The sequence below is a fragment of the Micromys minutus genome (genome assembly GCF_963924665.1).
Source record: "Micromys minutus genome assembly, chromosome: 1".
In the NCBI taxonomy this organism is placed as follows: domain Eukaryota; kingdom Metazoa; phylum Chordata; class Mammalia; order Rodentia; family Muridae; genus Micromys; species Micromys minutus.
In genome coordinates this window covers 108,525,555-108,552,121 of record NC_137969.1, presented here as the reverse complement: position 1 = coordinate 108,552,121, position 26,567 = coordinate 108,525,555, and the positions used below count along the sequence as shown (strand labels likewise).

Genomic DNA, 26,567 nt, shown 5'->3' with positions numbered 1-26,567 from the left:
TAGCTACACTCAGTGGCTCAAACAAGAGGCAAATCCACTCGTGAAATTTTCTCAGCCACAGAATGAGAGAACTACAGGGGATTTTTGTAGAGAATAATGTAACTATCCTGTATCAATAGTGCAGCAAGTCATGGTAGCTGACAGATCACTGTCAAGGTTGCTGCTGACTTAAGCTTGCCAAGAGTTAGAACCGAGAGCTACAAGCAATGAGCGGCTACTGAAAAGGGAGCTGACTTTCTCCTGGGAGGGGGTGTGGCGGCACAACACCAGGAATCCTACCACTTGGGAGATGGAGACAAATATATCAGGAGTTCACCTAGGGCTACATGAGATCCTGTCACAAAATGAACAAGTAAATTCTGTCATGTGGTGACATGTGACGCATTATCAGAGTACTAGTCAGACAATGAACTGGTTCACTCTCTCTCAAAAGCCAATGGCCAGGGCTGTTTGTTCCCAGCATTCATATCAAGCAGCTCACAACTGGTACCTCCGACTTCTGGGGATCTGACGCCCTCTTCTGCTATCTGAGGGTACTGCACTCACACACACAAACCCATGCACACCGAAAAACTAATGGCCAGCACACACTAACCACACTGAACTCTGAAACACTGTGTGTATAGAGATGCTTAGTAATATGTTGTTATTATTGACATAAAGCCAAATTAGCCACCAAATTCCCAATTGAATAAAAGCAATTTTTAAAGCGTTAACGATCTGAGTGTGGTAACAGAGGACAACAATCATGACTTAGTTGGCTGATGCCGGAGGATTGCCATGAGTTCCAAGATAGGCTGGATTATTAGAGTGAGATCCTATTTCAACAGTGGCAACAACATTCTATTTAGCAGGAAAAAAATAGCTTCAAAACTTGGCAGTAAACACAATTCTTAAAGATGGACTCAGATGGGATTCTGGAAACATTGGAGTGAGTGTAGACAATACACAAGTCTCTCCAGTTAGACATTAACCAGGAAAACTTAACTCAGCCCTCTAGAACGGTTGCCAAGAGCTGCACTTTTAAAGTACTTTGATGCTGCTAAAGTATTTGAATAAGGTCAAAAGAAGGTTTCTAACGTGCGCTGTGATGGGCCAACCTATTCTTCATATTGTGTGAAGAGTGTGTGTATTTTCAATCGCTAACCCTATACTGACACACAACAGAATGCTGGCGTATGTCAGCACATTCCAGTGTTTTTAGTCCTGACTCCTCAAATGGAAGCAAACCACATTTCTTATGTTGTAGGTATACAATGGGCACACCTAGGCAAGGACAGGCACAGAAAAACCAAGGGTTTCTTAGATCAGTTGGTCATCTGACTTCTCCCTTGGCCTGCAATTCTCTGTAAGCCAGCAGTCCTATGGGTTCTCAACTCCAGAGCTGCCTTCCAAAGTATAAGCAGAAGTCCATGGGAGCCCACAGGTCACTTCTTAGCATCAACCTCTGAAAATGCTCAGACAAACCATGTATTCAACAGATAAGTCCTCTTTTCAAGCCTGACAGGCAATATTCCCACACAATTCTTTTACATGGTGCTCAGATTTAGCTTTATGAAAGGTGCATTTTTTGCTGTCAAGTTTATGCTGTGTAGGGGATGAAACAGAATGGCTGTATTGTTCAGGGTATTAAATGTATTATGCAGCAAAAGCTTGTACCAACTGGTTCCTAAAATGATCTATTGCCATAATTATTGATCATGCAATAGTGGTGGTCTCCAATCTCTAAAAATGTCAAAAGTAGCATTTAAGGGTCCCAAGTAGGTTAACACACAGGCTGTCAGTGTCACTTCCTCTTCAGTCTAAAATGTCATCCAGAGAGTGGCAGGTCAGGCCATAGTATGGTATCTGACAAGGTATCAGAATAAAGGCTCAGCTAGGTTTGAAAAGTAAACTGTTCAGCTTGGCAGTGACCTTTAATCCCAGCACTGGGGAAGCAGAGGTAGGTGAGTTTAAGGCCAGCTTGGTCTACAGAATGAGTTTCAGGATAGCCAGAGCTATACAGAGAAACCCTGTCTTGGAAAACAAGAGGGGGGTGGGAAGGGGGAGAGTATGAGCCCCAGAATCAAAATGAGAAGGCAGGATGTAAATTTCCATGCCTTCTTCAAACATCTTCATCCCCATTATAAACAAGCTTCTTAAGAACAAATACACGTATGTATATACAGACATATTTTAAAGAGATCAAGAGCAAACACTTAATATTCTTGGCAGAATTCATCAACAAATTAAAATTGTAAGAAGTAATTTTCTAGGTTAATAATTTAAATAATGCCGACACTAACGCCATTCCTCTTAGAACAGCCAGTGCTATGCATGGCTGAGAGAGACAAGCTATTGCACAGTCTCTACAGGCAACACTGGAGTCCTCACGTCTCCATCCTTCCGTGCTTCTCCTCATCGCCTCACAAGCAGGCAAGAATGTAATGTACTCCTAACTGGAGTCCAACTTCATAGTTCATCACTTCTGTAAAGAATTCACAGTGTGCCCGCATGCCTGAGGCCCTCAGCTCAATTTCTAAACAACAACAGAGTACCAGACTGACATGAGACAGGAAGGAAAATTCTCCAGTGGACTCCGATGCTACTTGCAATCTCAAAAGCCGAAACGCAACAGAGTAAGACAAGAGGGCCACACACACTCTTTTCAGGCTTCTACCTGACAAGGCATGAAACATGTTATAGCATGTGCCATCTTAAAGGCCTAATGGGGAGTTTTCAAAATGCAGTATCACATTACTCAACAAAAACACTAAGAACGAATCCTTAAGGTTTGATTTTCTCAGCAAGTTCCACAGGCTGCTATGCTTCTACATGCACATGAGAGATCCCTTTAAGATCATCTCCTTGGCTAACAGGTGATAAGAAGTATGCCCAGGTTCTACAAACTTACATGTTTTAAGTCTATATGGAGCATTAAAGGCATTTGCAAAACCATCTTAGAATCAGCCATCTTAGATGAACCCATGCACAGGGTGAACTTTAACTTTCTTCTGTCTCCAGAATATGGTCACTTACTTAACTATGCTACCTTCTGCTTGGAAATGAGCGCCCTAGCAGTGCGGGTGCTGAATTGACTCTAATTTCTAACCATAAGATCTAGATTGGCACTATTTGCCTGGCATTTTAGCTTTTAGAATAAATGCTGCTTCAGAAAAACAACTGTCTGGGAAATGCCACCTGACAGAAGAGAAGACATGTATTACACATGCAAATGTCCTAGATTCCCATGCAACATTTATTTGTTCTTGGAACTAATTTCATGGTAATTGTTACTGCTAATACATAGAAAATAAAACTCTCACTAAAATATAGTATTTACAGGTTCAAATCAGGTTAAATTTAATTTCATCTTTTAAATAATATTTCATCTGTATACCATGCAAATGTAACAGTTTTAAAGAAAATTAGCTAAGGAAAAACATGAAATAAATCCACCTACAGGGACTCCTCTGACTACTTTCCTTGAGTCCTGGAGATGACATGACTGAAAACTGAGCAGAAGCAGAAGCAGGGCTGGTCAGAGGAACCTCCAGTTACCAGGCAGCTCCCCTCACGTGCATCTTCTGAGGTGCAGAACAAAGGATGTGAGGCTGCAGGCAGAACCTGGTTTGGTTTTCCTCCAAAGAAAATGTATTGAGCCTTTTAGTTTCTTGATGCTTCTGATGGCTTAAGCAGACATACATGGGAATCTACTGCCTCCATAAAGCAAAATGCAAGCTCTCAGGGGCTCTGGCATACAAAGATGTATGCACCGATCTAGGAACATACCAAATGATGCTGAAAATGGGGGTGGGCTAGGCTATGAAATATACTAAGTCCTTCTGAATTTGCCATCTAGGTGCAAAGATGAATTAGAAACATCTAAAAAGAACAAGAAACATTAAAATCTAAAGGTAGACAAATCGAAATAAAGGACATGTTTGCTTTATAATATATAGGCATCTTTAAATTTCCCCCATCACATTTAAATGTAGCTTTAGTAAAGGCTCCCTGAAATTCAGTAACACTAACTAGTGGCTTGAAATGCACAATAGGTTCTTAAATGTCAGTCTTGAGAGTTACCGTACCTGGCATCTGCACCTGCTTCAGAACTGCATACTCCAAAACACTCTCCGTTGCTCTCCTTCAATAGCCTTTCTATGATTTCTTTTCCCTCTCAGGCAGATACATTAAGAAAACCATCTTCCTTTAACCTAACACTCTCTCCCACTGTTTCTCCGTTAGCCTCAGTTCTGTTGCTTTGTTAATGTGAGACAGGGTCTTGCTGTGTTGCCCAGACTACTCGTGGACTCAGTCCTCTCATCTCAGCATCCAAAAGAGATGCGATCACAGGCACAGGCCAGCATGTGCAGCTCACCAAAGCTCTTGGATCTTGGATGTGTTCTCCTCCACCCTACCCTATGAGAGCCCAGAAAATATAAAGCAGATCTGATCCTGTGAGTTCTAACTAGAACTCCTTGGGTCCACAAGCTCTCTCACCTGCCTCTCTCAGATGAACCTCTACACTCCCTTGGGCATGCACTCCCATAAGGAACAAAAATCTTTAACATAAGCCTTTCAAATTTGATGATGTATATATCATATAAATCAATTCCTATATATATAATTTTATTACAAATATGGACATTGGTATTGAGAATGTGGCTCAGTATGTAGAGTACCTGCCTTAGAATGCACAAAACCCTGACTTTGATAACCAGCATCACATAAATGATGGTGAACACTTGTAATCCCAGCACTCAGAGAGTGAGGCAGGAGATTCAGAAACTCAGTCATCTACAGCTAGATAGCTCAAGGCCAGCCTGAACTACATAAAAAACTGCCTCAAAAACAAACAGCATAAAAATTAACATTTAAAAAGAAAAAAAGAAAATGAGACAAGTTCTAGAAGTCAGGAACAAAGCTAGACAAGATGCTGGCCAGCAAGCCTGCGGACAGAGTTCAACACTCACAAGGCGGAAGAGAGTCCACAGGCTGGCTGTCCTCCGGCTATTCGGGCAAGCGCACAAATACGGCAACACACCTTCCTTCTCCCTGTTCCTCTTGTTTTGCACTCACATCCCTCTGTGGAGATCACTGGTCTAGCTGTAAAGCCCTGTGAGACATGGAAGGCCATCATGTAACACTTGCTCACAATGTGTCCAACTCTCTCCCTCTCTTCTTCCCACACATCAGATGCTTCGGTGATGACAAATTACTTGTAGTTCTTTCAATGAACAAGAAATTCAAACTTTAGCTTCAATTCTTGAAATAAACATTCCTGTCTTCTTGCCAGTGTTCTCCCCTTTCTCAAATGTCTCTTACCCTCCTTCCCTGCAGGTACGAATTGTTCAGACTGAATGACCCCCCCCCCCCTGTCTCCAGTTGATTGAAGTGTGTTTGTTTCCCTTTTCCTAGGTAATATTAGAACTTCATTTGCCTTTCTATCCTGTAAGCTCTGGCATGGTCTGTCAGATACATGAGGGCAGAGGTGTTCTGTCACCAACTTGAGACTTTGTCACTTAACATTACCAAACAGCAACTAAAATAGTTCTGCCTCACATGCTGGAAGGACTCCTGAACTGAACCAGCTGTTTTGCAAGCTCAACATGTACTACCCTTAGTCTGATGTGAAACACACTAAATGCTATGTCAATGTGTACACAAGGTACATTTCAGAGTCACGCAGTAAGTGAGAATCCTAACATCTCTAAAGTCTCCAGTCAGGCGACATGCTGGTGTGAGTGAAAATGTCCCCCCAACCTCCATGGGCTCACAGATTTGAATACTTGGTCACCAGTAGTGGCACTACCTGAAAGGACAAGGAAGTTGGAGGAAGTGTGTCAATGGGGTTGGGTATTGAGAATTCATTCAGAAAAGCCCATTCCAAGCCCAGCGTCTCTCTCTTCTCGCTGTGGATCCAGATGTAGAACTCTCAGCTCCTGCTCCAGCACCATGTGTGCCTGTATGCTACCATGTTTCACACCATGGCAACAATGGACTTCTGAAACTATAAGCTAGCCTCAGTTAAATGCATCCTTTGTAAGAGTTGCTGTGGTCATGTGGTCTTTGCACAGCAACAGAAACTCGCTGAGACGGTGTCTTCAACTTGGCGATCGCTTAGACTCACATTCAGCTGAAAACTGCTCCATCTCTAGAATCTCAAACTGAAATGTCATCCTGGACTACAAGACCTATTCTGACCACAGTTTCCCCTTATGGCACCCCCCACGTTTTCTTGCATATTTATTTTATTGGTTTGCTCAGGCTTCTCCTATTGAGCCTAAACTGTGTTCAAGTTTCTTTTGTGCTAACCCAAGAGAACAGGCCCTGCAGAAAAAAGAATTATCCACGTTGTTTTCATCCCAACTTCCTGCCAACCAAAGCACAGTTGTTATTTTATTCTAAGCCTAGGCCAGAAAATTCAGATTATCTTTCTTTGTGTGAATTTCTCCTAATTTACTTCTCCTCTCCTTTGCCCCCCTCCCCGCAGCTATCTTTTCTTCCGTTAGACCTTAAGGAGAGAGATGTCCCTTGATCCTTCCCAAAGATGACTTATCCAGACTTCATTCTTGCCTTGTTCTCTATTACCCTAATCAATTCCTTCAGTAACTTCCATCTCACCTCCGCCCTTGGCTTCCCTGATCCTACCTCAAGCTGCATTTTCATTTCTTTCTATTTATGAAGCGTTACTTCTGCCTCCCTTCTGATCTGCAGCCTGAAAGTTCCTCCACAAGCAGCTCCTCTGTTTCCTACTCACTGTTAGAAGAAACGGGACTGCCCCATCTGCTCAAGTGTTACACAGTCTGAGTTTCTCTACGTTGCTGGACTCTCCTCCATATTTCCCTTACTGCTCTGGTACAGTCTGTCCCAGTATTTTCTAAAGCAAAGCCTCAAACGTCATTAGGTGGGCTGGCCCTCACTGCCTCATTCCACATAACTCCTGATGGTCATCAGTTACTGGAATAATGACATGTCCTCCGCTCGCTGCCCGCATTTCTGACATAGACAGATCTTATGTTAGGTAGTAGATTAGAATGGATACCTTACTAAATTTGATCTATTTTGGCCATTTAATTTTCTAAAAGGAAGTTGACAGAAATCTATTAAAATGTAATGCAAATGTTTTAATTCAAAACATACCCGCAGTATTAATTATGTACTCATTGGCCGACTGACTGAAAATTCTTACATAAACTACCCACATTGCACTGATGAAAACAGAACAGAAATAAAGATGATACAGTTCATATACAGAACCCCTTCCTCCGAATCCTTTCTAATTTCTGACTATGCTATTTGTGGCAAAATGTAAAGGCTAACTAACTATAGTAAGTTTCCAAAGAGTTGCAATCCTAATTTATTATAATTGCCCTTAACCATGAAGTTCCATTTTTATCCAGTATTTAATTTGAGCATGAAGTACAGTAGTACATTGCAGAGGTGGCTGTGTGAACTGACACTTTCCCTGGCTAAGTACGCTGCTCCTCTTATGGAGACAGGTTATCTGAGAGAGTGGACAATGCCTCCTCCAAGTATTCAACGAGTACAGGCACCAGGCAGTACGCAGAGAAAAGGGTCTGGCAGTTGCTTTGCCAAAGGTAAAAGGGCAAACATATTAAAACCATGTTAAGTCAAGTATCATAAATTAGGAATATCTAACCGTAAATCTCTGTGCTTTGTTCCTTTGCAGTGACACATTTTTTAGACTTAAAATCTTGAGAGTAATTTTTAAGATTTATACATGGACTAACAGCCTACTTTTAAAACTAGGGGATGAAGAGATGGCTCAGAAATTCAGCACACTTGCTGCTGTTACAGAGGATCTGGTTTATCAGCTACATGGCAGGTCACTCACTACCTTCTGTAATTCCAGTTCCAGAGTTCCCAATACCCTCTTCTGACTTCTGTGGGCTCTGCACACACATGATGTATATACATTCATGTTACCAAAATATTGTTTCATGTAAAATGAAATTAACCTAAATACCCGAGTTTGATACCTGGGGCCCATATAAAAGTAAAAAGAGAAAACAGACTTCACAGGGCTGTGTTCTGGTCTCCACACGCACAGCCTCACACATCACATGCATACACACACGCGCACACACGCACACACACACTAATAAAAACAACAGTATGCTGCCAAGCGTCTTTAATTCCATCACTCAGGAGGTAGAGGCAGATAGATCTCTGTGAATCCATGGCCAGCCTGGTCTACTCAGCATAGTAAGACAGTCTCTTTAAAAAAAAAAAAATTAAATTAAATTTTATTCTTGGGAATATGGTAGCAAACTCCTATCATTCCAGCTACTGAAATAGAGTATGCATTTCGAGGCAAGCCTAGCTAACTTAGTGAGACTGTCTTAAAGTACGTACACAGGGATGGGGCAGAATTCAGAAGGACAATACCTTTCTAGCATGTGTAAAGCCCCCTTTCCAGTCCTTACTGACAAACTCTAGCTCTGGAGAAGAAAATCCCATCCTTCCTCTACTGTTTACTACTTAAAACTCCTCACCAAGCTAAAGGGATGTGGCACTTGGGGAATGAAAAAGTCTTCTCACTACCAACATTCAAACAAGAGTTTTCATGCCACAGCAGACATCTCCCTAGCCTCGCGAGCTCTGAGGGCGGAGCCAGACCCTGGACATCACCAGCTCTGTCCTTTCTAATCTTGTGGTTTCCCACCAAATCCTTCATTTCCCCAACTTTGAAAAGGCTTCTAAGTATGACTGCTAGGCTGAGTAAACAACTGGATAGAGTAAAACCTCTTGCTTCCCTGAAGTCTCAAAAGGGAGAACAAAGCAACATTAAAAAACAAAACAAAAAAAACCTAGGATTATAACATGTTTGAGTGAATTTTTAAAACATTTTCCCATAATATTTTGGAAGAATAGTTAATTTTCTTGTTAGAGCCTAATACTTCTAAAGTGTTGGCCAAACACTCATATGTAAACTTCTTTCCTTCCTTCCCTACCCCTTCTCTCAAGACAGGCTCTCCCGTCTTTGATCAGGCTGGTGATGCTGTGTTCCTGGAGCTCAGGGATTCACTCTCCTACCCCAACCTCCTAACCACACGGGAGTATATGTGCATGCCACTGTCCCCAACACAAGAGCAATTCTTAAAACACACTTAAAGCCTACATAAAGTGCAAATTTTGGGTTTGGTCACATTCAAGAGCACAAATTGTTCTGTGGATAGACCTGGTGTAGATATTGTACAAAATTAGAAATGTGTGTATGAACAAGATATTTCATCCTAAATTGAATTATTCTATCAAGCAATACGTAATACTAGCTAGCCTTTTGCAAACAGCTGGTCTCTGAGAACAACACACTATGACAAAATGCTGTAGGGAGATGCAAGTAAAGCTGACACTTTATATAACATGTGTGCCTGCTTGTCTTTTACTGTAAGCTTGACTGGGCTTTTTCTCTTTATTATATAAGAAATGCCAACCTGGTCAATCAAAACAAACAAGAAGCAAAGAGGCATTGGATGAGGATTTCAAATATTATTTCATTCAGACAATTGTTGAGAAACAATGCCCATGAACAGAGGCTCATAGTTACATAAAGCCATGAGAGTGTGCCATTAATACTTTCACGAGGTCAGGGACCATCATCTTCAACAACTGACCACTAGCTTAATGACCACAGTGGGTAAAACAGAAATGGAGAAAAAAAAATACAGGGTCTGTTCAATACAGCCACAGTAGGAATAAGCCTTTAGGACCTTTGTCTTGAAGAGTATCCATTTTCTGAAACATCCTAACATATAAAGCACACTGGTAACAACATGTGGAAAACTTCTGCCTGTTCAGTAGGTCAGTGCAAGCTTTCATGACTTGTAACAAGCATGTTGCAGACCACAAGAGAGCCAACAGGTCATTTACTCCTGTTTCTGGTAGAGTCTCTGAGAATGTCGTTTCGGTGGACTTAGTAGTAAAGAACAGCTGGAAGGAACATACTGGAGGGCCTCTGACTGCTGCAAGTCTGTAGGTTTCTTTACTAGAGATTCCCCATGACCAGAGTGGTGGTTTGAAGAAATGTCCTCCAGAGCCAGGCAGTTGGTGGCAAAGCCTGTTGGGGTTTGAGAAGATACAGCACTGCTGCAGGAGATACATCCCTACGGGCAGTCTCGACAGTTCCCATCATCAGCCCATGTGCAGTTCACTTTCTGCTTCATGTCTGTGGCTAACGATGTGACCTCTTAGCTTCTTGTTTCAGATTCCTACTGCCAGGCCTCCCCTGCCATTATATACTCTCTTTTTCTGGAACCAAATAAAGCCTTCCTATAAAGTGTCTTAGTCACAGCACTTTACCACAGCAGCAGCAACAAAAAAACTAAGATGAGCAAGTATGGGGCAGCACAGCCTAGAATTGTTGGCTATGCCCCCTTTAAAAAGCTCCTCTAAGATAAAAGTAGCACTGGTTTGCTTTTCAGAATCTCAGAATGTGTTTCATCAAAATCTCTAATTTTACAGATGGAGAAACCAAGCCAAGGGTCAAAAAACTCATCAGTGTCACAAAACAGTCTAGGAATAGAACCCATCTCTGATAAAGTAAACCCCCAGTTGTTGAAAGTACATGACACTATAGGCATATCCTGAGCCCCTCCCCAGCTCCTCTTACAGTGACCCAGATACACTATGCTCAGCACAAACCAGTTTCTGAAACCCTGAGGCTCAACAACTCAGAGTTAGCACTCTACCTGCTTAACATTTCTTCCAGGGGATATCAGCACAAACTTTCACACAGCACCTAGGCTGCACTTAAATCAGAATTTCAAACTTACTGTGAATAACTAAAACTTACACACAGTCCCATGCTAACTTCTGCTTTTCCTATAAACCACCCCGTTCACAGGAAAGGAAAGGAGTTACGTCCTTAGCACCAAGCTACAGCATCCAACATCAGTCCTCAGCTATTTGGAAGAGAAGAATTAAACACAGAATTACCTTTGAAGGCTTCAAGCTCCTTCCTATAAGAAAAGAGAAAAGCAAATTTAAAATAAATCCTCCCCACTGAAAATTGCTCTTGCACAGTTTATGTACTTAAAATACCCAGAATAGCTTTAGACATTCACATATAAACATATAAAATGATATGAAAATATCAACACAATTAGACTGGAGTAATGGCTTTCATTTCTGCTCTTATTTCCTAATGGCTCAAAAATGCTACTAAAATTTAAGTTACAAAAACAAAATGTAAGAATACAGAGAACATATTAATGCTATATGTGGTCCATCTCATACAGAAAAAAACTAGAAAAACACTTATTATAATTTTGATAATTATTAAACAATAGATTTTAAGGCATTTAACTAAAATTCACCAGAATGGCAGCAGTTATTTCTCCACTTAGTAGCAAAGAAGAAGAGTGAGAAAACGATGTGAAAGACGGACATTCACAGCTCACCCTGCCCCGGAAGAGCCACACACCTCTAGGCAACTTCTGGTTTGCTGAATGTCAATGTCAATTAAGGATGCTAACATGCATTCTTACATTCCTTGGGCAATGCCCAGTGAAGAAACAGATAATGCTCCATAAAATCAACACTCTGTGACAAAGAGGTCACAGCAAATTACATCCCAGTTTTCTCTTACAACTTTGTAATTATATGGTTTTCCCTGTATCCGTATTAATAAGGACATCTGAGGAAGAAGGTTTCTTTAGTAAAGACTAGCTTTCCTGTCATTTACACTCTAGGTCTTACTAAAAATATAGGTGCACTCTGAACTCTACTCAACACCCCAAACTAACCACAATGCTGCTCACTGGCCTTCTGGACAGAGAAGCACCAGAAGCACACTGTGCCAACAAATATTCAGCTGATAGGGTAACAAGCTTGTTACAGGGGCGGGAGGGGGGTGGCTGGCACAAAGTCACTATCAAACTCAGGAGAATCTCTGTGCAACAGGCATTTATAAAGATCTTTTCTCCACTTTCTAGTACATCAGCCCTTCTCGGGGTTAAGACAGCCTGGGAATGGCAAATGTTGATGCACAAGTGACACAATCTTCACTAGAAGTGATTTAGAGAATTTCAGGGACTTTTATGTAGAACATTCCAGATTAACATAGCCCCAAATACTTTAGTATGCTAGGAACATCCTCTATAGCTGACCTACAAACAGGTCTAGCCCTAGAATGGGATTAATTGTCCCTGGCATTTGGAGGTCTCAGAAAAAACATTCTAAAATGACTTTTAAACCATTAAAAGCTAAAATCCAAGGTGTCTCTCATACCCAGGCTGATAAAACTGGTGTGGCATCTCCTATAGCTAGCTTCTTCCCATGTTATATTGTTTGAACATTCACAATCCAGTAACGGTTGGGTTTGCCTTTCTTCTTTGGGAAGACAAGGGAGACAGATAAACAGTTTTCTTACAAGGGAAGGCAATCTGAAAATTCAGGAAATGGGTCCAAGTGGCTTTCATTCCCTTGACAAAAACAAAACCTAAAGTAACATTAAAAGGATTGATCCCTACACTGGGCTAGCAAGATGGCTTGCTGTCATGCCTGATGACCTGAATTTAGTTTCTGGAACATACATGATGGAAGGAAAGAACTGATCATCACCTCTAACCTCCACAGCAGGCACGTGCGCACACACACCCACACAGTTTTCCTTCTATCTAAGAAAGAGTTTTCTACAGAATTCTGGGTCTAGCTGGGTATGGTGGTGCACACCTGTAATTCTAGCATTAAGGAGGACCAAAGGATTGAATCCAGCCCAGACCACAGAGCAAGGGTCCATCTTTTAACATAAATAAATAAAACAGTGATCCAATACTGACTTGTCTGTTACCCAGACCTTAAGGCAAAAGAAATCTAAGTCGGCTTCTGTTTTTAAATTTCACTGTAAAATCTTTTTCTGGGGTCATTTTGGAATCCACAAAGGATCCAGTGAGAAAAAATGACAGTATGACAGCCATTAGCTGCACTTTTGTACAGGGACTTTATCCCAAAACCAGCAAGTTCACCAGAAAACAAAAGTCTAAAGTTAGCAGTGTGTGGGCCTATGTTCAGGAGGCCTCACACAAAGATCCCTGGCCCAGCTTCAAGAACCTGGTGCACAGGTTCAAGAGAAGGGGAGAAAGCACAGGCAGGAAGGGGAAAACCGTTTTGCCATCTCTGCTGCGGGTGCTGCCCTGCCTCTGTCTCTGCTGTGCCTTGGGACACAGGCCAAGCTCTCTGATAGAGTAATTCTTGCACACTTTTAATTCCAACAGACTTCATATATACAGTTTTGGGATGCTTCAGAGTCTAACAACAGGTGAGCTTGGGAAAACCTCATCTACATATTTGTGGGTGTGGTCTTGCTTCTGTCTTGAGCTTATGTGACCAAGGTCATGTTCTCACCTGTGCGAGGAGGGTCTTGGGGTGTGACTGATCTGGCTTGAGCATTCATGGAAGGACTTGGGGCGTGACCTACCAGGGACTATGGGGGGCTGAAGCTACGTGAGAGGGGCCTGATTTCCCGGTAGACTAGGAAGCTGCCCACTGTCCCTTAGGGTCCCCAAGGTTTCAAATTATCTCTATCAGGAATCCTTCACTGTCATGGCCCCGCAGCTGAGCTCACACCTATACTCCCAGGACCTAGGGGAGTCTGAAGAGTGCGGTGAGCTCAAGGTTAGTCTGGCCTGTATAGTGTGAAACCTTTAAAAAAGAAAAAGAAAAAAAAGAAAAAAAAAGGCTTCCATATCAGTGGCCTTGCAATTATAGCAGCACCATGTCACTCAGCAACCCAGAATGGTTTTCAGTCCCGGCCAGCAGGACTTCTCCATTAAGTAACACAGCCTAACCAAAACAGCAGCCTAACCAAGCTTAGAGGTCTGGATGAGAATGGCTTCCATGGGCACAGGGAGTAAAACTGTTTGAAAGGATTACAAGGATTAGGAGGTGTGGCCTTTGTGGAGGTAGTGTATCACTAGGAGGTTGGCTTTGAAGTTTCAAAAGCCCATGCTAGGACTAGTTCTTTCTTACTTCCTGCCTACAGCTCAGGGTACAGCTCTCACCTTCTGTTCCAGCACCTACCTGCATGCCACCAGGGTCACCACTATAATAGACTAAATCTCTGACATTTTAAGCCAGCCCTCAAATAAATAATTTCTTACAGAGTTGTCTTGGTCATGGTGCCTTTTCACAGCAACCAAACTGTGGCTAAGACTACCCAAGTTAAGCGCCCAGAGTAACTAAAAGCACTGGTCTCCATCCCCACCCTGCTGCATATCCCCAGGCCCTACATTCTTTTCCATTAGCCCCACCTCAACCAACATCTTGCTATCTACCATACTAAGAACTAACCCTCAACTTGCAAATTCCTTCCTTATTATCCACTCAAATCTGCTGTGGGTTTATGCTTCACAAGGAGGCTGTTCCGGCCCTTCAAAGTCGTCATCAGCTCCCAAGCCTGACACAACCTTAACAGGAGAAGCATTTCCCCAACCTTGCAGTGACTAAAGTTGCTTTTGGTTTATTTCTGACTTGTGTGGTTCTTTCATCATCATTTGCACACCCTGTGACCCCAACACAAGTGACTCTAGGCACTCCTCCCAAACAATATTCCTTTTTATTGTGTCCCACACCAGAATCAACCACTGGACAAGGACAACTTACTGCTCAAGCTAAAGTGTCAGATGCAATTTGCTTCTGATGGAGATTAACTTGATTTTCCTGACTCGCCTGGGCCAGACTTTCTTTGTAGTTTGCATTTTGTCTTGGACCCAGAAAGAGGCCATCCCTCAAAACACCCCTTACTTATCTGAAGCACTCAAAGGCTTGTGGGCCACATGCAATACAGAACAGGAGGAAGAGTAAATACAGAGCCCATAACAATAGATCCCATTTAGTCCCCTTCCAGAACTGGGACACTATCCACTAAATCCTAAGAGCCAGCAAGGTTTTGTGATGATAAAGACTGACTTAGTAGGTAAGCGTAAATTGGGGTTTTAATTAAGGTTATGTGAGGACATAATCAATTTTTGAAGGGGGGATACAACAATGCTGATACTTCTCAAGAAGGGAATCTGGAATGGAAATAACTGTAAGAAGGAATATAGGATTGCCTGCGGCTTGCCTCAATTTCTAGAGAGTAGTTAAGAGTATGAGACGTTCCCATGCTTAGGAATTTTTCTAAAGAAAAATAGCATTACCGTGTGTGGTGTTACCTTGAGCACACTGCCTGTGAAGCAGGCTTCTCTGGTGAACTCTGTTATAAAAGTAGCTGTGATACTTAAGAGAAGGAATAAGCTCTCCTGTCCAGCTTGCACTCAAGTACCGGGCTGCCATGAGAGGCCTCGAGTCCCTCCGTTTCTTGTTTCAGGAAAAGCAACTTGGCCAACCTCATAGATTAAATCTTCAGCTAAGAACCTTTAATCACCCCTCAACATTACTTTTATGTACAAAAGATTCAGACAATTAAAATAATAGACCCTAAAGAAATGGCAATTTCTCCACAGGCCTCAAGGCAGGGGAAGGAAAAAGCACAGGTTTTTCTCACTCCCAGCTAGAGGGAGAAAACACATCTCTCCATAAAAACACATCACACAATCTATATTGTGTAAACTCAGCATAAAAGTAATAAGATGATACGATCCTAGATTCATAGGCATTTAAGGTTGAAAAGATTCGTAGAGATATGATAACAAAGAAACGTGCAATCTTTAAAATGTGCTCCAAAAAAGACAATGAAAGACTAGGAAATAGGTTTGTTAGTGATAGCAATAAACTATATATTTATTATATTCTAGTAAAAGGCCTAAGAAAAATCACTTCCAAATCTGTTTCATGAGAAAAGCTATGCTTTAAAGACTAAGGAATATTTTTATATCATCGTTTTAATTTAATTTTTATCTTAATCATACATACCTACATTTTAGAAAACTAAATGATCATAACAGTAATATAATTAGACTGGGGAAAGATTATTGACAGGAAAGCCAGTCACCAAAATGTGAGTCTGAAGTCAAAAGGACTACAGTGAAGACACAAAAGCACAGGTGAAGTTAAAGAAGTGCTACTCTGGACTCGTGACTGAGTAGAAACGACAGCGGAGGAGGAAGGGTCACCAAGACCCCTATGACTATGGCTGCAGAACTCTGTAGATGGCAGCATCTGACTGGAAACATCCAAGTTTTGTAGTGGAAGATATCTCAGGGCGTGGTGATCTTGAGATGACTGTTGGAATTCAAAGTATTAGTGTCTAGAAGGTAAAGAGATTCCCACACTAACAACCATGACCACCAAGTGGGTGGTAGATGAGCAAGGATAGGTAAAACTCTGAGAAGGGGACAGGAAGTAACAGAAAAAATATAAGAATCTAAGAGATTCTCATACAATGAAGCCTGTCTAAGGAAGCTGAGACTATAACAGAGAAAACACAGGTTAGAGAAAACACAGTGCTGGAGAATCCAAACTGGCCAATTTCAGAGGCTTGAGTAATTAAGAATTGACTTATCAATAGATTTAGTTACCTAAAAGGTTAAAAAATATATATATTAAACATTTAAGCACACCCTACATTTGTCCTCTATCAGTATTTTAATAAGACACAAAATTTATGATTTCCACTAGGTAAAATGTTAACTATGGTATGCCGGGCACCTTGTTCATCCATTAGTCTTGTTTCAAGAGGCATATTAATGCCTTAGGTATAATATTTTACCTTTCCTTTAACTAGTCCAGTATTTATCTTTAAGTATACTTTCCAAGTTCCATTAATCCAAGTTAAAGCATAGACCAACCCCCCCCCCCCCCATCATAGATCATACATCTAAACTGCAATAACCGGAGATCTACCTATAATTTTAATTTTCTTTTAAGAGAAATAATGTTATTTTATGACAATATAATTTTTAACCAATTCAAGGACTGAAACTGTTATAACCAAAGCATACTACAACTTCAAGAAACTTAAAATGATGCTCAGTGAAGGGAAAACGTCTCTGTGGAAGCCAATAAATAAATAAATAAATTCCTGTCTTTTGAAACAGTGGCAATGACATTTTTCCAAGCTAGAACTAAAGACCATAAAGAGCACAGGCAGGCAACACAGAGACCCACGCCTTAGCCACAGAAGTCTGAGCCACTATCAGTGTGCTTGAGCACAGCACCTAGGTGGTGAGAACCAGCTGGAACAAAGGGGAGGAGCACTGGTCCCCTTTACAGTCATTTCTTCTCCTGTCACTAATGTCAGAGCAGCAAGGCAGATGCAAATGCAGGGAGACAACACACAGCTCAACACTGGAAGAAGTAGCTCCACACTTAAGGCCCTGGGGAAAACTCAAAATCCACCACTGATAGGAGTTCAAGGCTAGGATGGACTACATAAGACCATGTCATTTACAAGCAAGCAAGCAAACAAACCAGAACTGGTATAAAATGTAAGCTCCAAACTATCTTTGCAGATTTAGTAAACTGGTTCAGAGACACTGAGAGTTATTGCAGTTTGTAAACCATAAAGTGTAAGCACGTACAGAGTGAATTTCTGTTATCAAACCTGAGTCAATTCTATTTTGCTGATTTTCAATAAGCCCCTACTCTATTATGTGTTTTTTTTATGTGCCTGGTAATAGAACCTAGGCCTCAGACATACTACACAAATGTTCTACTCCTGAGTCACCTCCAGCTCAGTCAATATAATATTCTCAAGATTGGTGTGTCCTCATTGTGACTACACTCCATTTCAGAGAGTTTTATGTCATCCAAATGGCTCTGTAAAGTAAAACATTTTTGTTTGTTTGGTTGGTTTTTGAGACTTGATTTGTTTGTGAAGCCCTAGATGCCTTGTGGAAGTCTGTAAACAAGACTAGCCTTGAATTCAGAGATCTGCCTGCCTCTGCCTCCAGAGTGCTGGGATTAAAGGTACGGCCACCACTGCTTGGCAGAAAAACATTTTTCAAACCCAATCTACAGAATGGCATTTAGATAACACAGAGGAAAGTTTGAGAAAGGATATGGTAAGACGATTTATTTAAGCATTTATCTTTAATGAACTGTCAGGTCCTGACATTTTAATATTGATAACAAGCAAATACTAACTCTTCAAAAAATGAATATCCAGTCAGTCCAAGGATCTAAGGAGCTATTCTAACTGTATCTGTCCCTGTGACTACAAAACCTGCTAAGACACTTAGAGCAAGTCAACCTGTAGGCTCAGGTTTGATTTTGGAAGACAATGTAAGTTATATTTATCAAACCCACAGAATTACCAATAATTTCAAGAGGTTGCTGGACTAGCAAGTGTGACTATAAACTTTCATTAAATGTAGTAAACTGGGAGTTTCTAGGTACTTTTAATTAACCACCCAGAATTAATTCAATAAATTGTCATAAAGTGGCACAGAGAGGGGAATATCAAAGAAGAAAATGGAGAAGAGCCTTACATTTGGGCGTTTACAAATATTTTCCATATTTCTACTTGTTGAACTTCCATTTTATTTATGGTTATAGTGGTGGAGTAAGTGCACAAGTGCAGTGCCCAGAGGATATCAGATTCCCTGGAGCAGAAGTTACAGGTGCTGGGATCCAATCCTGGGTCCTCTACAGAAGCAGCAGATGCTCTTAACCATGGAGCCTCTCTCCACCTTCCTTTTGAACTTTCAGAATACTGTTACAGAAGCTATTTATACTGCTCTTGTCTGCTAATTCTAACATCTGTGCCAGTTCTGAATGGTTCTGATTAATGGGTTATCCTCTTCAATATGGCCGTTTAGTAATCTTTGATTACAAGCCAGACATTGTGATTTATCTTGAGCACTAGATACTTTTGTATTCCCATAAATATTCATGAACTTTATTTGAGACACTGTTAATTGAGCTGGAAACAGTTGGCCCTTTGGATGCTTGCCGGTGATTTTGTTACAGAGGTCTAGAGCAATGCTCAGTCAGGAGGCAATCACTCTGCTGACTGCGGTGCTTCCTCTGGCACCAGGAGTTCCGAGTTTTTCATCTAGCTGTTGAGAACAGAACAGCACCAACAACTGTTGAGTCCTTCCGGACACTTCCCCTCCTGTTGTCATAGGTAGGTGGATGAATGCTCAGGGAAAACCCTCTGCAGATTTCTGTGAACTTCTCCCTGAGCTTCTGTCCTTGTTACTTCGGTGTCCTCTCTGGGCTCAGCTGTGAGTGCTCAGCTCAGCCAGGCTCTTCCTGGGACCCTCTCTCCACCACATCCCTGGCAGCAGGCACAACAGCCACCACACTGCTCACTCACCTGCCAAACACTATCATTTTTTTGTCCAAACTCCAGCGATTTAAGAAGCATTACCTCACTCCTGTTGTCTGTTTTTGTTTGTTTGTTTAACCATATCACATGGAGACTAAATCTGGTCCCTATTATTCCACCTTGAGTAGCTGCAGAAAGCCACACTGCCTTTTCACGGCGGTAGCCTTAGATCAGCTGACCCACTTTTCTTTTTTCTTTTTTTTTTTTCATATTATGTAATCCAAGCTTGCCTTGAACTCACCATAAAGCCAAGGATAGAAGTTCTGATCCTGCTGCCTCCGCCTCCCCAGTGGAGTGGTCCTGCCCACTTTCCAGAGAGCATCCAAGTTCACAACAGAGCCACAGGAACCCAGCTACTCCCTTTGTCCCTCTGGGAAGGACTCTGAACCTCCTGTTTTGGTTTAGAACCATTTTTATCCTGGAGCCTGACACCAATTTCCTTTGTTTTCTTCTCAGCAAAGGCAAGCAAAGACACACTCTTGCCAGGCATGCTCCCACCAATCCAAGCACTCGAGGTACACATGCAGGTAGGTGTCTGACCATAGCACCTACGCAGGCCAGGTGGGCAGTCATGTCAGGAGCTTGGCAAGCTGGGCTGAGCACACGCTGCTCAATACCATGTGATGTGAAACCTCTCGCCTGCACCACTTAGCCTTTGTTCTAGAGATTTCTAAAGTCAGACCACATGTTGCCATGAAAGAAACCAAGGAAAAGGACATAATGCTTACCACGAGCTACAAATGTATAAATCTATAAATGTAAGGATGGATAACTCCCTCTCATATGAGCACCAGCTCTAACCAATAGGACAGAGGATCTAAGAAACAACCAAATTTCAGAGTCTGGATGTATCAGTGACTGGACTCCAGAGATAGTATGCCCCTAAGCCAACAAAAGGCTGTTAAAACTATAAGGTATTTACAATCAACTTTGAAGATGTACTAATGGTATGCTGTATACTAGCAGGGAAAAGCTAAGCAATCCAGAAGTTTGGAAATAAGAAATATCTTAAATTATCTTATGCACAGTGTGTGTATATGTGTGATCTCTTAGGTATGTGTCACCAGCCTAGATATGTATGATATTAAGTATCACACAGGGCTAGTGAGATGGTCCTATGTATAAAGGCTTATGCCACCAAGCCCAGATAGGTATCATGTTAAGTGTCTGCCAAGCACATGCCTGTGAAGATGAGATGACAACTTCAGATACTGTTGCTCACACACCGTTTACCTTCCTTTTCTCTTTCTGGAAACAAAGTCTCTCACTGGCCCAGAGCTCATCATGCAGGCTTGGCTGGCAGACCAACTTCAAGATCCTCTGTTCCCGTTTCTCCAGTGTTCCGAGCATGTGCTACCAAGCCTGGCTTTTTATGTGGGCTGTGGGGCTAGACCAGGTCAGCATGCTTGTAAGACAGGAACTCTGCCACCCACCAGGCACTTTCCCCCAGTCCCAAGCTCATTTATTGCTATCAATATTTTAAATTTTCACTGTTAAACAGAACACTAAGGTGCCTGTTTTAATATGTATTATATGCGAATTGGTTCTATAAGGGAGAAAGTTGTGAAACACTGAGTCAAACAAATGCTTTTCCTCCAGGAATTCTCAGAGCCTTTAATACACTGACACGGAAGGCAAGTGATTCTGTACTGTATTTGATCATGGAATGTTTGATGAGAAAGTACATGTAAGGCACTTCTAGGAATGTTGCAGCTAGGAAGAAAATTTTAAGTTTGATTTGTGTGTTTACAGTACATGTTCACTGCTCAAGGCAAAGAGCACTTGTGAGGGTTTATTTACAATACAAACTGATCCCCGGCTGCAGCTCACTCCATCTTTCTGTCCAGCTTTTCACAAGGAACCACATTCAATCCTGATATTTCTATCAGTGGTGCATTTGTAAACAATATGCCAAAAATAAAGTTCTTTTTCCTATTTTAAACATTACTGGTTTCCTGTTATATAACATGAAATTGGTTGAATCCCCCTCCTTCCTTTGACATAAGTGTGCTCTCTTGTGCCCAGCTCCCCAAAAAGCTGCATTACTAACTCTCCATTTAAGGATCACAGTATTCTGCAGATGCTGTTTGTAACTGAAACATGCTCTTATGGCCTGTTCTGAAAACTGATTTCTCTTGAAATTTTGCCTTCCTCTTGCTTTCTAGGGAAAAACAAAACCAACCACTAAACTGATCTGATCAACTTCTCTGCCACAGCTTAGAAAACTGCTCAATATGCTTGTTCTTATCAACCTGCTTGTTCCATTTTCTCTTGGACAAATGCTCTTGGCAACTGCTGAACTCGGTAATGCCCCACAGCGTTGCGGTCACCATCACCCTGGATGCCTTCTTCTTTGCCTCCCTCCTGAACAGGGTGGAACTTGCTCCTGCATGGTTGTTGGCTCTCGTGTTGACTGTATTCTCCCGTAATTTCTTAGCAAAGTGTACGTGTGAGCTAACCCAGAGTTCTTTTATGCTTGGAAACAAATTTATTTCCTCATCTCTGATAAGCATTTTGCTAGGTAAATATCCACATTCTAAGAACAAATCACTTTTCTTTCCTCCTCTTCCTTCTTCCTCTTATTTAAAAGTCATTTATGTACTAATTCATGTGTGTATTATTTTATAGCATAAGCTTTCTAAGGAACAGAGGAACACATGTCCCCACACTGTCTGCAGCACAGTAGAGCCCAGGCTCTGTGTTTTTGCACAGCCCTCAGTGGAGAGACTTCAGGCTCTGCCCCTTAGCACATTCTCCAGGGCTCTAGTTACCTGATCAGCACTCATGATAGTCAGAGGCACATTCTTCTCTTAGGCAAATAAATGCAGTGGACCAAGAACGTGGGCAGCACCTCTGAACACTCACTAATTAGAATGGGCAGGCCAGGGTGCATCTTCCTCAATCCCACATACCACCACTTAATGAAAGCCCCCTAACCCTGACTGCCTGCAGCATGCTGGCATAAACGGATGTGAATTCACAGTCCCAGTTTTGCACCAGCCATCTTTGAGACTGCCATCTTTGTAAGCCCAGAAATAATTATTTAGTTCTAATGTGTCGAGAGCCATTTTGCTGCTTCTCTGAAGCAGAGGGAAAAAAAGAAGAAAAAGGTCTGCCTGCCAAGCAGAGTCAAGGAGATTGGGGCCTCTTGGCAGATTTCCCAGCCTGCTGAGACAGGAAACAGTAAGAAGAGGTGCATCTGGGCCTCAAGGCTGAAGATTCTACTAACCTTGGTGAACAGAGGCTTTTGGGATGGGAAGGAATGGCTTGTGTACATTTTACCAAATTATTTCTGTTAGCCTGTGGCTTTGTTTCCCACGAGACTATAAATTATGTAAAGCCTAAGAGAATTAAATTTGAGGCTGCTGCAGTATTGACTGGACGTCCCTCCGGATTTCTAACCTTTGTCTCTGAGTCTTCTTTTCCGACTTCCTATGACCATCCTCACTGCCCCCTCAGAGGACTGCTCGACTTAGTGCCAGCTGGGCCAGTACACAGTGCTGCTAAGTAACTTGTCTTTAGATTCATGAGTCTTGATCTAAAACATCTCTGAAGAGTTTTACCTACCGTCCTCACCTCTGATGTAGTGACCAGTGAACCTTTCCCCACTCACTCAAGCCAGGATCAAATCTCTCCATGTACGTCCTTTCACAGAGTTCCTGCTCTTGGTTCGCTTCCCCTTTCCAGAGCTCTGAGGACCACAGCAGCACACTCCATGTCTGAGTCCTCCCTCAGCGCTCAGGCTCATCCAGTCAGCCTGTCCGTGATCACTCACGGCTGTGCCCCTGCACCTTCAGGAACACCGATGCTTCTCTGCCACAGCTGTTCCCTCTTCGCCTTGCTCTTCTGAGTTACAACAATTTACTTCCTTATAACTTTAGTGTTCTCCAAAAATAAAAACAGCCTAGATTTGTCCGAATAGAACTGTTCAACTCTGGTTTTGCTGTACCAAATTATTTACACTCTACCACACATACAACAGTCATATAAATAACTAGGCTGATTTACTTCTTAAAAGTTTCCTTTGAAGAGATATTCACCCGCTAGCTGCAGAAAGGCTGCCAGTTTTAAGCAGATTTACTTAGCCCTTTCAAAACCAAAAACTGAAACTGTCTCCTTGCTTTACTACCCTGCCAGAAATTCCCATCACCTCTATTTTACAGCTAAGAATGCTGTGATACGCTATTTGCAAAAAGCCAGGAAAAGAGGAGAAAATGAAGACCAGTTATCTAAGGACATTCCAAGTAACTCAAATTATATTTTATTTATCTCTTTGACACAGGGATTCCTGTGCCCAGGTTGGCCTTGAGTTTCCCATCTTCTGGCCTTTGCTTCTTCCTGAGTTCTACTCTATACCACAGCATCTAGCCTAACTGCACATGTGTTATACCTCGGAATTAAATCAGGAGTCACCACTTCAGAATAAAAACATGATCTTAATTTAAATAATAATAAATCAAGTGTTTTACTTGACTGGTATAAAATACTTTGCCATTTCTCAATATTGTACACAGATGTCTTAAGCATTAACAAATATCTATATATTTTTCAGAGAAAGTCTTTAAAAAAAGTCTAACCAAAGTACTGGTTAATTTAAAGTTCTTACCTTTTAAATGCCTCACACAAATTCTTAGTCTTAGAACTGTCATGAAAATCTACACTAGTATCATGCTTTCCTTGAAAAAGACATTTTTAAATTTCACCTATCAGAGCCTATGAAATGTCTCCTATAGATTATAAACTGTGTCTTCAATCATCACACACACCATTGCTCTTTTCTTCCTCCTCACACTTCCCAACTCCCCTCTTTTTGAGACAGGGTTTCTCTGTGTAGCCTTGGCTCCCCTGGAACTTGCTTTGTAGACCAGGCCAGTCTCAAACTGATCTGCCTGCCTCAGCGTCCCGATTAATGGGTTTAAAAGTGTGTCCCACCACTGTGAGATATGTACCACCTTTCTCATACAATATAGAATAATTGGTATTATTAAAAATCTATCATATCTAAATTCATTAACAAGGTTATTTTTAGAAATCCTTATAATACCAGTCAAGGACATTCTAGACTAAGCAAAGCCTTATAAGAGATCAAAGTCTGAAGTAAATGGCTGGTGCCCAAGGTCACAGTTAGGAATCAACTAATGAAGGAGAGAGTTGGAGGTTTTTGACTAAGTTTCATCTCTAATAAGGGACATGCTCTGCCATTTCAATAGTATTAAAGACACCAGGGATTATTCAGTACATTTAGACATTTTCACATCTTCATTTCATGGCATAAATCATAGTGCATTAAGTAAAAGTTATCCAGGAAACTAGTAAAGAGCATGAGTCAATTTTACAGCTCCAGTTGGCAGGCTTCCTTTTCAGTCTAATCACTTGTTAAAGACTGGAAGGGTCACATTATTTTTCTTTCTTTCCCTTCCTTCCTTCCTTGCTTTCTTTCCTTCCTTCCTTCTTCCTCTCTCTCTTTCTTTCCCCTTCTTTCTTCCTTCCTTTCTTTTTCTTTCTTTCAACAGTCAAATTTCACCCTGCAGTGATAGGAAAAGAAAGTCACAATACTCACATAACTCTTGAATCCAAGCAGCTAAAAACAAAGGGGTGGCGATGGAAACACGGAGTGTTACCTGTTTACAGCTGCACACCTTACACTGTGTCAGTCAGGGTCTCTATTGCTGGAACAACACAATGACCAAAAGCAACTTGGGGAAGAAAGACTTTATCATGGCTTGCAGTCCATCCTGAGGGCAAGAACTGAAGCAGAGGTTATGAAAGAACACTCCTTCTGGCTTGTCCCCTGTGCCTTGCCCATTCTGATTTCTTATACACCCTGCCCGGGGTTGCACCAACCATTACTCCTTAATCAAGAAGATGCAACACAGACTTGTCCACAGGCCAATCTGATAGAGGCATTCTCTGATTTCTTTGAGATGACCATAACTTGTGTCAAGTTGACAATAAAATTAACCTGCAGATCGTAAGCCAGTGCTGGCTAACACCATCAAGGTGTTTACCAAGTGCCATATACTATTTCAAGCACTTTGGAAATACAATGATAAAACAATCCTGTAGACACTGTTATCAACACCATGTTATAGATGAAGAGATCATTCTCTAAAGTCAGAACCAGTACCCAAACTGTAAACATTTCAAAGGACCAAAGCTTTCTACCACATTTTTTGAAACTACCAAATGAACCTTCCACAACAAACTTCTTCCCAACAGAGTGTTTACCCATCAGAGACTAGAATCTACTTCTTATTCTCATACCTCCCTGTCATGCATCGGCCTAGAAGTCCCCTAGGTCATGTGGCTACCTGCGCGTGCCAAAACCCTTCTGATGAGTGAGAGGACATCCTCAATGCTGCTACACACAATCTGATAGCCTTGGAAGGCCAAATGAAATGTATAAACCCACCTCAACAAGGAAACACACACCAACCTTTCATGTACAGGCTGCACACCCTGCTCAGCAACTCCTCAAACATGCACATGCACTGCAAACATCACCACTGTGAACTTTTCTGAATACCAATCTCTCTCCTCATGTGATTCTTAAGGCTGACAACACTTGAGCCACATCCATACAGATACATGGGGGAATTTAAGCCCCCTCAATACTCAAAAAAATTTGAACAACAATGTGATGACCCATGACTTCTCCACACAAGATGCTTTTCTTCATGTCCAATCTTAGATTTCGGAAGACTGGTGTATTATTATCCACACCAGAAACCAGCAGTATTGAAACAAGGAGATTGGTTTTCAGCACTGTATCTAGTATGAGACAGGTTCAGGCTCCCTTCACTCTGACTGTGCTACTAAAGGATAAGAGAAAACAGAACGAGCTGCTCAGTCACCTGCCACTGGAGCAAAGCGGCCAGGACTAAATCTATGGGAGCTTTGCCTTCTGTTCCCTTCCTCCTTCTGACAAGGTCATTCATGCTTTACCCCTGTCCAGAGTCCCGCATAACCATGAGCAAGGAATGGTGAGTTACACTTTTCATCCCTGGAGCAGGGTGTGGACCTTCCTGAGCATTCACAATTGCTAGGCATAAAGTTCATTTGTGTATTTTACTTTATGTTCCTCCTTCAGAAGAATGTCCTCCCTGCCAGGATTAATGATTCCATGACAATTAGAGACAGCACAAGTTCAGGAAGTAAGGGTGTCTAATGTCCTTAGCAAAATGGTAAACACTATGTCCTTCAGGACAGCCCTTAAGGCTATGGGAAAGAACTCTGAAAATATGAACTCAAGAATGTATAATTTCTTAACTATGTAAAATACAAGGATGCACTATGAATTTTATGAGGGGCTTCATGGCCCTAACAGAACAGAGGCAGCTGCACTGTA

General features: G+C 41.7%; 1 protein-coding gene across 1 annotated transcript in view; it reads right to left on the bottom strand.

Moving 5' to 3' along the window:
* The window catches only part of DTNBP1 (dystrobrevin binding protein 1), a 90,046-nt gene that overhangs the window by 26,778 nt on the left and 36,701 nt on the right, over positions 1–26,567 (bottom strand). The window contains exon 7 of the mRNA XM_080941192.1: positions 10,945–10,967. Coding sequence (XP_080797318.1) covers positions 10,945–10,967 — 23 coding nt within the window. The remainder of the gene's footprint in view (positions 1–10,944; positions 10,968–26,567) is intronic.